The 16,453-nt window shown below is 35.0% G+C and overlaps 1 protein-coding gene across 1 annotated transcript in view; it reads right to left on the reverse strand.

Moving 5' to 3' along the window:
• Positions 1 to 3,957: 3,957 nt before the first annotated feature.
• Positions 3,958 to 16,453, reverse strand: part of ACVR1C (activin A receptor type 1C) — a 75,275-nt gene continuing 62,779 nt past the window's right edge. Inside the window, exons 5-9 of the mRNA XM_059393999.1 lie at positions 14,434 to 14,601; positions 12,931 to 13,087; positions 11,020 to 11,144; positions 8,477 to 8,607; positions 3,958 to 4,484 (exon numbers count right to left, since the gene is read on the reverse strand). Of these exons, the coding sequence (XP_059249982.1) occupies positions 4,359 to 4,484; positions 8,477 to 8,607; positions 11,020 to 11,144; positions 12,931 to 13,087; positions 14,434 to 14,601 (707 nt within the window). The 3' untranslated portion in view covers positions 3,958 to 4,358. The remainder of the gene's footprint in view (positions 4,485 to 8,476; positions 8,608 to 11,019; positions 11,145 to 12,930; positions 13,088 to 14,433; positions 14,602 to 16,453) is intronic.

The raw sequence follows: 16,453 nt of genomic DNA on the forward strand, positions 1-16,453 counted from the left end.
CCCTTTCATGAGAAGGCTAAATATTAGAGTGATTAAGCTAAATGATGTCTAGTTGCTTTTTAAATTAGGGACTAAATATAATTTTGGAAAACAGTAGGGAATATTTTAAAAGGAGGTGAGAAAAATAACAAAACATAAAAGCAAAGCTAGGAGAAAACAAGAGTGTCAAATATTGGAAAATTTGCATTGACATACTTTGAAAAACTGCCTATTATGGAAATTCTATTTAATATTAACATTTTTAATGAAACTTTTGTATTCCAACCAACATCTTTTCTTCTGTTTAGAAGAAGCTGTCAGAAGCAAAGGGATGACTGTCATCACTAAATCGTACCTAAAGTCCCTGTAGGTATTACCTTATGGAGGGAGCTAATACAGAGCAGTGCCAAACACAGCAGAAGCATGTTTCATGAAAGAAGGTATTTAGAATATCTTCAAAAACCATAATGACACCATTTTAAGAAATGAATTCTTAAATATTTTCAAGTGACCTAAAATGCTATATTTGTAAATTTACTTAAAGTGATGCTTATTGAAATAATCACACACCATGAACTTGACTCACTTGTTACTGTTACTTTCTCAATTTCCTGATGGGACATAAAATGTCCATACTTTAAATAAATTTATTGAAACAAAAAACATCTCCCTGGGTGGCTCAGATGGTTAAGCATCTGCCCTTGGCCCAGGTCATGATCTCAAGGTCCTGGGATGGATCCCCCACATTGAGCTCCCTGCTCAGCAAGGAGTCTGATTCTCCCTCTGCCTCTCCCCTCAGCTAGTGCTTTCTCTCTCTCTCAAATGAATAAAATATAAAAAAACAAAAACAAAAACAAAAAACCCTCTATATATATTTTAAATAAGTAATCAAAAAATATTCCCTGCTAAGAAATTTTAAGTTGAATTTGATACAATGGCAAACGTGGGCTTCCTGCTTTCAGATGATGATTTCTCAGTAGGTTCCCTGGTATTTTTGCGTAAACTCTAAGACAGCCCTGAGTTTTCTCTGCCCCAGTAAGTCACATGGTGGCAAATTTCAGCACAGTTAGTAGTTCTGTTTAATAATTCTACTAAAGTAGAAGTATTAAGAATAATAAATTCTTATGGAACTTGTAACCCAATGAATCTATTGTAGATATTCATTTTAAAATAAAAGCTGATTTTGAAGTCTTCAGACACTGCAACCAGGTTACTATTTTCATACAATCATGGAAATTTAAAATGCAAAGTTAATTGAAAGTATAAAGATGAAAAGCAAGTGCTATGCCTAAAATAGTGCACGACACAGTCATGTTTCACTTTCAAGTCAGAACATAAATTAAGAATTCTAGATGTGACATGCCAAATATTTTAGACAGAGAAGAAAGCACACAACATAATTCATACCAATTACACACTTAAACGTGTAGCTTGAAGGCAACAAGTTCATGCTGTAATATTGACAACACATAATGTTTCCCTTATTTTAAAAAGTGATGCTGCATAGAAACCCCATCACCACTTTATACAGTACTGGCATTTCATAAATAGCAATTTCCCAAGCTTTATATTATACCCAAAGTCAAAATATTTGAAAGGAGCAAAGAACACTGACACATTGAGTCTAAGAATATTTTTTGCTTATCACACAATTCAAAAGAAATAAATATTACACAATGACACTCCATCAAAAACAAATAATATGAAGTTTAACAGGAAAGGTATATACAATAAATTTATGCTCTAAACTTTATCCTGTTCTTGTGAGCATTTTCTATTTATAATCATGTTGAGAGTTAAGAAAAATTAGAACTTTCATCTTTTTTTAATCATTTTTGTTAACCTAACTCTTTTCTTAAGAAGTGTGTTTGGTAATTAAGATGTAAGACCAGTCAGTTAGAAATTACAGTAAACTAACATGAAAACAAGAAAAACATCTCAAAATGTACAAATTTCTCTAGAGTAAAAGTTGAACCAATAAGAATATGGAGTTCTATTTGGGCACACCCAAATAAATTATAAAACATAATGTAGAGGAAAATTGAAATGTTAAAACATTCTCTAAACACTGAAATAAGTATATTCACCCAACATAAGTGAATAAAACAAGAAATATTATTCTTATTTATTTGAACAACCATTTAACTATAATACAACCATAGTAAATAAATAATTTCATTTTCATATATTCAAATACAACCTATAAGAAGTCAGATCACCCCTTCCCATAAGCTCTTTTTAAAATCCCTTCCCATATGCATTTTAAAAAACTGATTATATAATTAGATTGTCTGCACTGGCCCAATAAATATAACTTGTAAATGTTTTGCAAATTGAAAATAACTTCCAGAACCCACTGTCGTATGGAACTCAAGACTTCCTACATTGTCAATTTATTTCCTTCCCACAAACCAATACCTACATTGTTGTTCCCATTTCCAAATGAGTCTCTAAAATCCCTGAGGGCAGAACCTATGATGCATCTGTTCTCTACTGAACCCAATATTATGGCAATGAAGATAAGGGGTCCCCTATCTTATTTAATGAATGGATGACCACAGCTGTCAGATATTGGCCCTTGATTATCTCATTCCAATCAAATGAAGGTGGGTTCAGTAACATATTTCCATAGTGAAATGAACTATAATCACTAGATTGTGCTCTGCACGAAAATACATCGCTATATCCTTTTGAACACTGTTACCTAAGCTATGTTTTGTAGAACACTAAAATGTGGGACAGTAAAAAGGTTTTCCCTCCTCTTAACAAAAGGATTCCATGATCAAATAATTTGGGAAATCTAATTAAAAGTAGCTCCCACAACATTTCTTTATTGCTAGATTCCTCAAAGTACAAGATATACTAATGTATCCTATCACTTTTTAAGAATCTATCAAAGAATGCTTTTGGTCTTGGAACGTCTCAACAGAAGAACGTTCTAAGGATCAAAGCTTAGGAATCAGTGCTGTAGAACAACAAAAGATACCATGTTAAATCTCCTTTACCCAAGCAGAATTACAGATTTGAAGGAAAGATTCAGTGTTGCAAGTATTATTCAGAATTCATCACTTCTGTCTCCACAGGAAGTAGAATAAAAGCAAAAGTACCATGAGCCTTCTTTTGCATTTACTTGCTCATTTTGAAAAGGTAGGGAAATAGCTATTTACAGTTACTGAAGAGTTCTCTCATCTTTTCTCAAAATATTTTCTACTTCCTCCTCCCTCTACTTCTGATACATTCTTTCTAAGTGTGTATTCCAAAAGCAGTGGGAACCTCTGAAATAAATCTTAAAGACCCCTCCTAACAATGCATCTTTATACATGATTAATCTCTGGAAGTTTTCAGAAAACGTTAATATTTATCTCACAAATAGTCAGACTATGAAATCTCTATGAGGAAAACGTCAAGGGATATTGTCCTCAGAGTTCATGCAGGCCCATTATGATTGGGCAGAATGACCCACGTGGTCTTCTGTTTAACTAAACCATGAATACCACCATGAAAGCTGTTGTTTCTGCCTAAGGAGAAAAGTACTATATGGGAATTAATGGGAAAGCAGGAAGTTAGCTAAGTCTACAACTGTGAGTTATCACAAGATTTGGACCTAGTGCCAGCTCCACCACTGGTTATGTGACTTTCAGGAAGTCTCAATGTTCAAGCTGTCCGATGTCTCATTTGTAAATGGGAGGAAGTAGCAATCGTAGTGGCTTTCATACTGCTTTGGGGGCTGCTGTGGTGGCGGGTTATGAAGAACAGGATAGCAGGTAGAAAGGACGCCAAGCCAGTGGCCACTGGGACCTCAGTTCTATCTTCCAACTGAGCGGCTCCCCTTTTAAGTGTTTTAGACACTGAAGTTCAGGGCAATATGTAATCTTTTTCAAAGACCCTTCTTAATTTAAAAACAAAAAAAAAAAAAAAAAGAAAAAGAGAAAAAAGAAAAGAAAACCGCAGATTATATAATCTAAGCTTCTGCTGAGACAGAACGTGCTCTAGTTCACACGTTTCATGAAGGTGTTTTCATCTCAGGAAAAAAAAAGCTTTTACATTTCCTTTTCTTCATCCATGTGTTTTTGATTCAAGTAAAATAAAATCTTAATGACTTGTATTAGTTTTATATAGCTTATTTTATATTCTTGCAATATCTCTCTTATTAAATAAAAAGATGAACTGATGTGGTGCGTTTCAAAAGAAAAGTAAAGACAACACAGAGAAGGGATGAAGTCAATTCCTGCCCATGCCTGACTTCAGTTATTTATCTGTACTGCATTATCGTTGAGGTAGAACGACAACCAAAAAAGGCAGAAACATTCACATAAAGAGGGAAAATGAGGGAAAAAAAAAAAGCTGTAAGAGATTTCTTTTTAACAGAATCATCATCATTAGGCTTTGCAGTCTTCTTTGCCACAAAGTTGAGAGATAGTCTTCTTAATACGAAGGGCTGTTAGGCGGGCTGCCCCATTGGCATACCAACATTCCCGCATTATTCTCCCCATGACTCGGAGGGCCTTTAAGAGAGAAAAATATCAAACACTTTAGCTAGTCACACAAACACAGTCCAAGAGAAGCATAACCACAAACCCAGGAATTGATGCTAAGCTCTGACGAAGAAATCGTAAATTTAAAACGATATCAGAAGATCAGGACCAAACGTCTTTAAAAATCCGGTCAACACACACACATTAACCTTATGGAGACTAGCTTTTAATTGAAAATTCAATCACTGATTTCTGGGAATATGGTAGAGTAGCTCTCTTTTAAAATCTTCTGAGAAGGGACATGAAAGACAAAAAGGCATACAGGATGAGTTGCACATTCCTTGATCTGGATGTTAAGTACATACACGCATACTCTTTTTGTTACTCATTGAGCTATAAGCTATAAGACAATCAACAGAGAGCTATTAAGATTTGTGCATTTGAACATTTAATTTATGCCATAATAAAATAATGACCTGGGTGTAAATATCAAAAATTTGAATAAAAAAATAGTATAAGTGAGCTGCTAAATAAATAAGATAAATACTCAGAGTGGAAAACAATCAGAGAACACAGGAATCTGGAGATGGAAGAAATCACTGAAGCAGCGTCCACCCTGGTAACATCTGCTGATCTCACAGTCTAGACTTTCAGAATTGATGAACAACATGGGAAAGACAGGAAACGCCATCAAAACACCCAGGAAGTATCAGGTCAAGATGTTTCCAAAGTCCTGGATATACAGGAGAATCAGTCTTATAAGGAATTTTGTAAAGAATATTATCTAAATCTTGATTCTTGGTAAGAAGAAAAATCAAGCCCAGGCCTTAAAATTTTACAGTAAGCCTAAGCTCAAAACAAAAAGTCACAAGACAGCAGAAAATAAAGTATCATAAGCAAGAATCAATTGAAACAACGAACAGTAAAATCAAATCCATCAAAACATTAGATGCTAGAATTAATGCCCTAGAAGAATTAATGTCCTGGAATGACACATGAAGAGATGCTCAACATCACTACTCATCACTTCTAGGTCCTTCTAAAAAATCAATTTAAATAAAATACATTTAAAGAATGCACATTAAGAAATCAGAAAATGATCTTAGAAGGAAGCTCTAAGGGGCACCTGGGTGGCTCAGTGAGTTAAGCCTCTGCCTTTGGCTCAGGTCATGATCCCACGGTCCAGGGATCGAGCCCCGCTTCGGGCTCTCTGCTCAGTGGGGAGCCTGCTTCCTCCTCTCTCTCTGCCTGCCTCTCCACCTCCTTGTGATCTGTCTGTCAAATAAAAAATTAAATCTTAAAAAAAAAAAAAAGGAGGAAGCTCTGAGAGGCAAAAAGGAACATTGAACAAAGAAAATGATAAATATCTTCTTAAGTTTAAATAAGTAATAGTGGTATAAAATTGCACTATATCTAATACATAGGATTAATACAGAATAAAATAGAACTAAAATATTGGATTAAAATGGACAAAAATTGCTTTTATCAGCAATGTACAAAATTGATCACATAAAAAATGACTATGTTAGTTCTATTCTAGGAATGTATGATTGGTTTAAGAGTGGAAAATTTATAAACGCAATTTATCACATTAAGAGACAAAACTAGAAAGGCTATATCATTACCTCATAGGTAGGAAAAAAGCTTTTATCAAACAAAGTCAGTTTTTATTTAATGTGATTAAAGTTTTGACAAACAAAACCTACAACGAACAGCATGCTCAAAGGAGAAATGTACAAAATTTTAAGTAGTAAAACATGGATATCCATTACCAATTTTTAAGCAACACTATACTGGAAGTCCTAGAAACTCAAGAAGAAGTAAAGAAAAGGCTTAAGAATTTGTTCCAGAACTCTCATTATTTGGAGATATGATCATCTATGTGGACACCCCAAAAGAATCTACAGTTTTATACTCTAAGAAATTTCCCCCCCCACATATGCATATATATATATACACATATATATATAATGTGTATATATATTATAATGTATAATGTATGTGTATATATATACACACATATATGTATATATATCAACATTGTTTAAAAAATATTGAAATCACACATAAGACAATCAACAATAAGAACCCATATAATGGACTACTGCACTGATATGAGCATGAACAGATTATAGCTACATATATAAATCAAAGTGAATAGAAATTAAGAAGACTATCTACAGGTAGTTTCAATAATATGTTTCACAGGGCACCTGAGTGCTCAGTTGGTTAAGTGACTGCCTTTGGCTCAAGTCATGATCTTGGAGTCCTGGGATCAAGTCCTGCATCAGGCTCCCTGTTCAGCAGGGAGTCTGCTTCTCCCTCTGACCTTCCTCCTTCTCATGCTCTCTCTGTCTCTCTCTCTCATTCTCTTTCTCTTTCTCAAATAAATAAATTTTTTTAAAAATCTAAAAAAAATAATGTTTCACAATTACAAAAAAAGTAAACAACATATTTTTAACATGAGTATATATATATTTATATATACATATTTATACATTATATATATATTTTTTCTCCTAAAGAAAAGCAAGGCAATAATAAATAATCACTATTGTAATCTCTCAGAGCAGTATGGGATCTTTGTTCTATTTTTTAAACTTAGTAGTGAATTCACTGACTGCCACTTTATTATTATGCTTAAATTTTATATATGTTACATATTCTTTCATATACATAAAATTATTAACAATAGAAATAATTTAATTTAATTTCAATTTGGTTATAAATATTTCAAATTCTGCTTCTAAAATAAGTATGTAGGTAAGATATCTATACAAAATAGAAACATCAAGACATAATTCCTCCCTTAAATAGAAAAAGAATTGAATGAAACATGAAGGGGAGGGGAAATGAGGAGAAAAACTATTGTATGAAATAACCCTTATGATGAAGTCCAGCTAAAAGATGTCACTATAAAAAGACCTGAAAATTACAATTATGTATGGTAGAATATAACAGTAATAATGGGGTTGAGGGAGAGGAAAGCCATAAAACAGTTGTGGAATTAGTCAGATGGTTTGCAACCTTTCCCTCTTCTTCCCCTCCTTCTCCCTGTGGGAACTAGAAAAGTCTTTCGCTTCACGTAAGGCAGAACAAGCACTGGGATAACCACAATCTATGCCTATGACACGATGCTTACTGGATGCATTGTTGGTGATGAGAGAACAGTGGCCTCTGCCATGAGGAAGCTTTTCTGATTTAAAAACAGAAGCTCAAACTTTGGCAAATGTACGGGCTGCAAAGATGATCGAAAAATTGCAATACTCCTCCTTGCATGGACACTGACGACCAAACCTGTCTGTGCTCCTACAGTTACCAGACTCCTTGCAGGCAGATCGGGCCGTGTGACTGACTCTGGTCTGTGCATCATGAGCGGAAGTGAGGTGAGTCACCTGAAGCCAAAGCATTAAAAGCCATGGGTGACCCTCCAGCTCCTCTCTTTTCCTGACCTAGACACGTCCTGACCTAGACACTGTGTTGAGATAGCAGCATCCCAAGATCAAAGTTACCTGGATCATTGAATCACCACAGAGAGACACTTGCCTGACCCATAGGGGACTGTCCATAGCAAGAAATAGTCTTGTGTAAAGTCACTGGGATGCTTGTTGCTGCCACTTATCTTGGCGTTCTGTGTACATATGGCTGAAGGGAATAAAATCTTTTTGAAGACTGAAACAAGGACATATACTTATACATGTGGAATGAACTGGATGCCTAGATGAAGACAGTAGAACTGTATGGTCTCTGAAAATCTTCCCCGATACTTACCTCAAAATTATAACAGATAAAACATATGTAAGAACATAGCCTGGGGCACCTGGGGTGCAAGGTGGCTCAGTTAAGTGTCCGACTCTTGATTTTGACTCAGGTCATGATCTCAGGGTCAAGACATCAAACCTTGCACTGGGCTCCACAGTGGGCATGGAGCCTGCTTGAGATTCTCTCTGTCCCTCTCCCTCTGCCCCTTTCCTGAAACCCTGCCCCACTCCATTCCCAGCCAAAGAGGAAAACAGACTTACTTCACAGCTTTGCCACTGGTTTGGGATACTTGGCCGAAACTTCTGGTCACAAACAACCTTCCTCATTTCCTCTATTGAAGGATCTGAAGGCACCATGTCATAATAAGGCAACTGGTACTCCTCAACAATTCCTATAAGAAATTTGCATAATAAATTTCCCAGTATGAATAATAAACAAAGATGCTTATTTCAAAAAGAATACCAATTAAGTCCTCTAGGCACAAGTGGCATTCTGAGAAACTGGAAAGTCAGGTTTATGATAATTCTATATCACTATAAAACTAAGGATATAAATAAAGCACTCAGATGAATAATTATTACATATGTTCTAAAATACATATTATGAAAGTTTACATAATCTTGGAAATTATATAAATTTTATATAAAACATAAAATTATATCCATTTTACAAAAATATAATTTATGCAATTACATAAAATCTTACAATTTTGTATAAACAAATTGCATGTATATAATTTTAATAATTATATAAAATATAATTGTATATTATAAAAATTATGTGAATACTGATTTATGTAAAATACCATTGTACAATTCAAAAGTAATGCCTAACTGCAAAATTTACAGCATGGTCCCATTTGGGAATGAAATATGTTTCTCCATTAAATAACCCTTTCAAAACAGGATAGTTTTCGCTTTTTGAAAATTGATAGGCAATCTTTTAAAAGTTGAGTTTCTTACATTTGGATTTTGGAAGTACTGTACCAGAGAATGTGCCAAAGAAGCAGCAAAGGTACTGAAGATGGACAGTTCAACACGAAGGTTCATATTAAAAGAGTTCATATTAAAGAGTCTCAAAAAGAAATATCTGAATTTAATTATCAGAATATTACCTGGACTTGAGAATGTCTTCATAAAATTGTTTAAATTAACAGTCCTTTCAATTTAAAATATTTAATTTTAATTAAATTAATTAAAATACTTAAATTAAACTAATATTATGTTAACTATTTCAACAGTTAAAGAAAATTTAAGGACAATGAACAAAAAGCAGATCGAGAAGAATATTAATATGAAATTTAAAAAGTTTATTACAAACATGTTTCAATCTTGCTATTCACCATGCACTGTCTTAAACTCTTTACATGTTTTAATTATTCCTCAAAAAACACTGACTAAAAGAGGTAGCATATTATCCCTACTTTACAGAATGAGGAAACTGAGGCACAAAGAGTCATCAGTTTGCTCAAGGTCAAAGAGCTAGTAAGTGGCAGATCTGGAACTCGATCCCAGGCTCGAGGATTCCACTACAACTTTATTGCTGCTATAAACCGCTTCATTTTCCTGAATGGTTTACTAACTTATTTGTGAATAAAAAGGGGAAAAGTATGTTTCCTCATTCAAAAGAATTTTACCCTTGTAAGTTTAAAAACATTTTTAACCCATTTTTTTTAAATGAAATTGGTATAAGGGAAAATTATATCAATGAAAAATACAAAAACTGACAGTTGTCTGATAATGACAGCTCTTTTAGTGAACATTTACCCTGTCCTATGCTCTGTACTAATTAATTAATCAAATGAATCTGTTAAATCCTCAAAACCCAAGGGATCAGTTTTATTACTCATTTTACAGATGAGGGAAATGAGACCAGGTAACTTGCCTAAAGTCAGACATTCAGGAATTTGCTAAACCACAGCTTAGTGTTATGTCGGTCTCACTGGAAAGTGAAAACCCTAATCAGTTTTCTACCAGGAGGTAACTTTTCTCCACAGATGCCACAACTTCATAAACTGCATTTGTAGGGTTTCATCCTTTCAAAATCTCCCTCCTCTCATTATTAATCTCTAAACAACTAGGAACAGTAGAGTCAGGAAGTTAGTCTTCCTCTCCACCTCTGCCCTCCACTTTCTCCCTTCCACATTCATTATCATAAGGAAAAAGCAACAACAGTAACAAAAAGCATACAAACAGGGCGCCTGGGTGGCTCAGTGGGTTAAGCCTGCCTTCGCCTCAGGTCATGATCTCAGGGTCCTGGGATTGAGCCCCGCATCGGGCTCTCTGCTCTGCAAGGAGCCTGCTTCCTCCTCTCTCCTCTCTCTCTCTCTCTCTGCTTGCCTCTCTGCCTACTTGTGATCCCTGACAGATAAATAAATAAAATCTTAAAAAGAAAAAAAAAGCATAGAAACAAAAACTGGAAAAACCTGAAAAATAGAAGACATCAAGTCCTGTGGCTTTTGGTAAATCATTTAACATCTTTGGGTTCAATTTCTGGTAGAAAGTAGGGATACAGCTAACTGCATACAAACTCAAGAAAATTTTCAAGTGCTTTGCAAAGTATCATTAAGAAAATCAGAATTATCAGAACTGTCACCCCCACCTGAGCAGTAATCATAATACAAAATCATCATCATATGTAGGGTGCTCCACTCTTGCCACGGGAAAGATAACACCAAAGGGCAGTCTCTTAAATATTAAAAAAATGATTCAATATAATGCTTAGAAAAAATACATAGAAAAAAATATCTTGTATTCACAGCATTGAGAAAAGACAGATACAAAGAGTATCTCCAACATCTTACCTCCAACTGAACACCTTCGGGCTATTTCCCAATAAACCAGACCAAGAGAATAGATGTCAGCTCGTTTGAAAGACTCAAAGATATTCACATTCATTGTATCATCCAGCATTTCAGGAGCCATATACCTTAAAAAAACATGCACATTCCAGATCCTCTGTATGACTTTATAGCAATCCAATAAAATACAACCTTAATAAATCCCCACATAAAATATAAATTAATAGCTTACATCAAATTTAAAAGTAGATTCAAGCCACTGTAATAAATTAAATTTATGTAATATAGCTATTGACTGAACTATAATTTTAAAAACATTTTAAATAAAACTAGAGGTCATCCTACTCAGGGTATCAAAGCAAGGTGCCAGGAGCCAAGTACTTGCAAAGGACAAGCTAGAGGGAAATGCAGTAAGCAAAGCATTCAATAGGAGAGATGGAACTCAACCTCCACCAACAAACATTGCCATGGAAAATTCCTTAGGGCAAAGAGCATTTCTTAATCATCATGGTGGGCCCAGGACTCTAAAACAGTGCTTAGCAGCATTCCATAAACACCTTCTCTGAATGAACAATTCTACTATAAATTGGCTTCCAGAAATATATACACCTTATATAGTGGCTACAAGAAAATGACAGCCTTGTTCAAATAAGACTAAACCAAAGAAATCTACAGCCTATGGGACCTGATGGAGTCTAGCTGTCCTAGGGGAATTCTACAATTTCCCAGAGTATTAAGATGAGGATGCAAAACCCTCCCAAACTCTTAAAAGTTTTAGAACCTCTGAAGGAGTCTAGCATCCAAGGCTTCCTGGGGGGTTGGGAGTGAGGGGTGTCTGTGATGGGCATACATTCCGATGGGCAAGCTGAAGTTTACTTTTTATAGGGGAAAGAAGAGAAGTCCCATAGGGTTGCCCAGCTTGAATAAACTGCCCTGAAGTGTTCCTGGGGTGTCATTAAATTGTCCTAGGGAACCAAGGGAAGGACTCAGAGGTTTGGGCTTGGAATCTTAAACATGGCTTGGAGGTCAACTATACCAGAAATCCCTTATTCCAAAGAGCCTTTGACAACTCCAGGAAAATGTTTTCATGTTTTCTGTCTTCAAGGTCAAGAACCCAGGAATTAATGTCAAAGTAGCATGAGCTTGATATTCGAATAAAAGGAAATGGAAGTACTCTGGCCATATGACCACAGGCTGGCCAGAACAAGAATCCGCCAGAAATCCCATTACTAATGGGCCTGTGGTAATATATATGTCATATGTTCTGTTTCTCTCATATTTGTTCTGAGCCCTCAAAAATTCTGTTCCTTGAATGTGGAACTTGTGTCCAAACTCCTACTATCTCAATATACATCAATTTGGGAGACTTAAGAATAAGCACAATTATAGTAAATACAAAAACTGTTACATATTCTTAAATACAAAGGGAGTACAGTAGCACATGTATGTATTTATGTAGAGTCCCTCACTTAGCTTGCTCAACACATTGACTGTATCTATTGTTTAGAACATTGAACAAATAGAACTAGCCCTGAGTTTCAGTTCCCTTATGAGTATAAAGGCTTTGGGGGAGCTATATACTGATGACATGTTTTTCCCCTCCTAGCCATGGGAAAATGTATTTCCGGAAACTGGCCCACTCAAAATAATGTATCTTCCACCATCCATCTCTATTGGATTCCCCACCCAGATAGCTACTGTCTGTATGACTAAAATGCCAACTGTCCTCGCTTTATAACCATTCTGTTACTGACTTCTCAATGACCCAGAGAAGACTCTTTGCTTTCCTCGGCCTAATGATTTTCCATTTGGACTCCCACCTTCACCCTCAAAACACCCACACACTCATCCCAGGATTTCATGTTTATGGCGTGGTCATTTGTCTGAGTGTGCCACCAGAGTTAGTGATCTTACCTTTTGGTTCCCACTTTAGGATTCTGAGGTATGTCAATTGTGTTCAGTACTGAATCATGCTTCACAGCCAGCCCTAAGTCTGCTATGGCACATGTTTCGCATTTTTTCACTAAGATATTCTTTGATTTTATATCTCGATGAGCAATAGCAGGTTTACCTATGAAGCATAAGAAAAGAATACACATTTTTTTTTCTTTTTTGTTGTTATTGTTGTTACCGAAGGCTGACTCTCCCTAAAAGGAATCACATTGAACACCTGGCTCAAAAGTCACCTCCAAAAACAGGTCTTCCCTGACCACACAGTCCACATCCCCTGTCAGTCTCCACAGAGTACGCCATTTTGCCTTCTTCATAACCCTTATTACTCCCTAAACTATACTGTTCATTCACATGTGTGTTTGATTATCTGTCTCTCCCAGCTAGACTGTAAGCTCCCTAAGGGCAGTGCCTGTGTGTTATTCATCAGCCTTCAGCATGTCATTGATGCTTAGTACACTAGGTGGCACTTAGTAGCCACTAGTACATATTTGTTGAATGAAAAGGGAAAGAATTAGCATTGCTACATCCACATAAGAACACAGCAAATATTCTCTTACAAAAAAGTCTCAAACTTCTACTACCTTAGACTAGCAGTTCTCAGAAGTAACCCCCAAATCCCTGGGAGTGTTTGATACTCTTTTCCAAATACACAGCTGTGGGATATTAACTTTTCTGCACATATTTCAATCAAAACATAAAGGAACAACTGAATGAAGAGCATGCATGAAAATCTATGCATTAAGTCAGACATTAAAGAGATTTGCAAAAATGTAAAAACAAAATCATATTTTCACTATATTGGTTTTGTATTATTAAAAAAATTTTTTTGAAACTTGTTTAATAATTATTAAGTAAATTAATAAATACTTTAACATTTTTTTTCAATTTTAGTTTTTAAAAGAGTAAATATTAACAGATAAAATGAAAATACACCAAAACCTCTGGGGTCCTCAATAATTTTTAAGAGTTTAAGGGATCATAAATGCAAATTTGGTAACCACTGCCCTGACTAACTAATGACTTTCTAGAGCAAATTCACTATTAGCTCAATAAATAGAAAAGACAGTGGGAATCATTTGATCTTTAAGTACTTTACATGTAAATTTTTTTTCAAGATAATATTACCATCTCCAATTATTTTAGCTATCAGAAGTAAACATTTTAAATTAGTTATATTCTCTGAACATAGAGCATTTGCCACCAAAGCATGATCTCCCAGGTGTATGTGCTAAATGACAAAGTTGGAGCCACTAAGTATAAAAATATTACTATGGCTAATATGCAAAAAGTGTGTAGATGAGAGTTGGCTATATTATAATATCCTCAGCTTTATAAAGTATCTTAGTGTTTCTTTACATTTGATAATTGTTTTTAATAAACTAAAATGCAATTAAACACTAAAACACAACTTGGTGTTTCTATCCTCATAAATAAGCAGGAAAAACTTAGAAAGAAAACACGTACCTTGTGTGCCAACGATCTCCATATGTAGGTGGGCCAGGCCACTAGCTATTGAAAGGGCCAGTTTGATCATGCCAGCCACGGTCACTATGTTTCTATTCAAATAGTCATATAAGGAACCCAGTTCATGATATTCGGAGACAAGCCAAAGTTGAGTCCAAGTACCATTATCTAAATGTGAAAAAGTCATTTTATTGCTATAAATATATGTTGAGAAAGAAACCAAAAGCTTTTACCAAATGTCAGTATTTAAAGTAAAGCTGTACGGTTCACAAAGCAAAGTTAATTCCTTTAGTGACGACGCTGATGGTCCAAATGAGCAAAGTAAAATTTCTCACTGTATCTCTGAAAATACTGATATGCTAGAACCTGTTGCATGTATCCACCAGAGCTACAGGAAGCTGTGAGAGTGATTCTGATTAAGTGAACAACTCCTTTCTTACTCTCTTTTTAATACTGATAGCACCACATTATAGGAGAAGCTACTGACAGATGTACTTGGGCTCAGTGTCGTGCTAAAATTACTCTGAGCTTTCAAGAAAGATTGTTCCAGTACAAACCAGAAATGCAACAAATTTACACAAAGTGTTATTAATGTAATAAAGACTCTAAAATTCTAAGAACGTTCAATGTTCTTCACCTTTCAAAATATGAAGTTGATGATTTTCCCCAAAAGTTAAGGTTAAGAGCTAAATACAGTTACTAGACATTTTCAAGTAATTTACTTCATTAACAAAAGCTAATCCAGCTTATAAAATATTTTTAGCAGAACAGAAATTAGCCTATAACTTCTTCAGGTATTAGAGTCCCTGGAGTTAGCTTTAGCTTTTGGAATAATATCTACAGCAGCTCTGAACAGTCCTGATCTGTTCCAACACTCAGAGAAAGGAAGCTATAATGAACATTTGCTATGGACTTTTTCTATTAAATGCTTTATGTACAAGAGCTACTCCTAATCCAAATATTTACTTTTCAAATCCAGTAGTGATAAAATTTCCCTGGAATACAAAAATCAACATAACATGATAAAGTTCAGTAATAAACTAACCATGTATTAAACTAATCCTTATTCTGACTCTGTCCCTGCTCAACACCAGTGGCTATCTTGTCCTCTTATAGCAATGTCTCTGTCAGACTGTTGACTAACCAGTGGAACTATAAATACCACAAAAGATTTAGAAAAGAGGATGAAAGCAATGTTGGAGATCATTTGAAACCATGCACAAAGCCAGATAAGCCAGCGACAGAGGTAGACCAGTTAAACTGAAGGAGAGACAATCAAGGATGATCTCCCTTGGGCCTATTGCTTTATAATCAAATAAACATCATGATGAAATTAGCCTCATCAAGATGATCCTTGTAACTAAAGTCATTACTGCTTTGACAACAATGCTAATTAATCTGATAAGTAGGTACAGCTCAATCTTAGGAAGGAAAAGGAAAAGTTCTTAGTTTACTAAGAAAGGTCTCATTTTCAGTAGTCTGGATATTTTTTCAAAGTACACAGAGTTAAGAATTTGGAAAGAACCTTTTTTGTTTATAGCTCATCTTTATCCACTTTATACCTGGGAAATCAGAAAACACATACCATCTGCAAACATAATTATGGCCAAAATGTACAATAATTCTAAGCCTCTCTTTTGTCATCTAGTTAGTAATAATCAAGCTTATAATAGATAAAAATAACCACAGATTTTCATTTCCATGGGCAATGGTGTATCTCTGATATCCACAGATAATTTTTTTTTTTTTTTTGGTAATTTGTTTTTTAGATAGAGGTTACAGTCTCTACCTCACCAAAGTTCTTCATGAGTATTACTGATTCGAATTTTAAAAAATTGACTGGGTCATGTTTTGCTCGTCATTGTGCCCTGTTTCCCTTTGTTATGGGAACTAATGCACAATTAAGTAAGTAAAAGCCATGCAAAAAGAAGAAAGAACGTGTAAGTAATCCGCAAATTATACCCAGTCCCTGATTACTCAGGGATTTATACAATATTTTATGAAAATTGATTTCAATACC

Source organism: Mustela nigripes, chromosome 3 (assembly GCF_022355385.1).
Source record: "Mustela nigripes isolate SB6536 chromosome 3, MUSNIG.SB6536, whole genome shotgun sequence".
Classification (NCBI taxonomy): Eukaryota; Metazoa; Chordata; class Mammalia; order Carnivora; family Mustelidae; genus Mustela; species Mustela nigripes.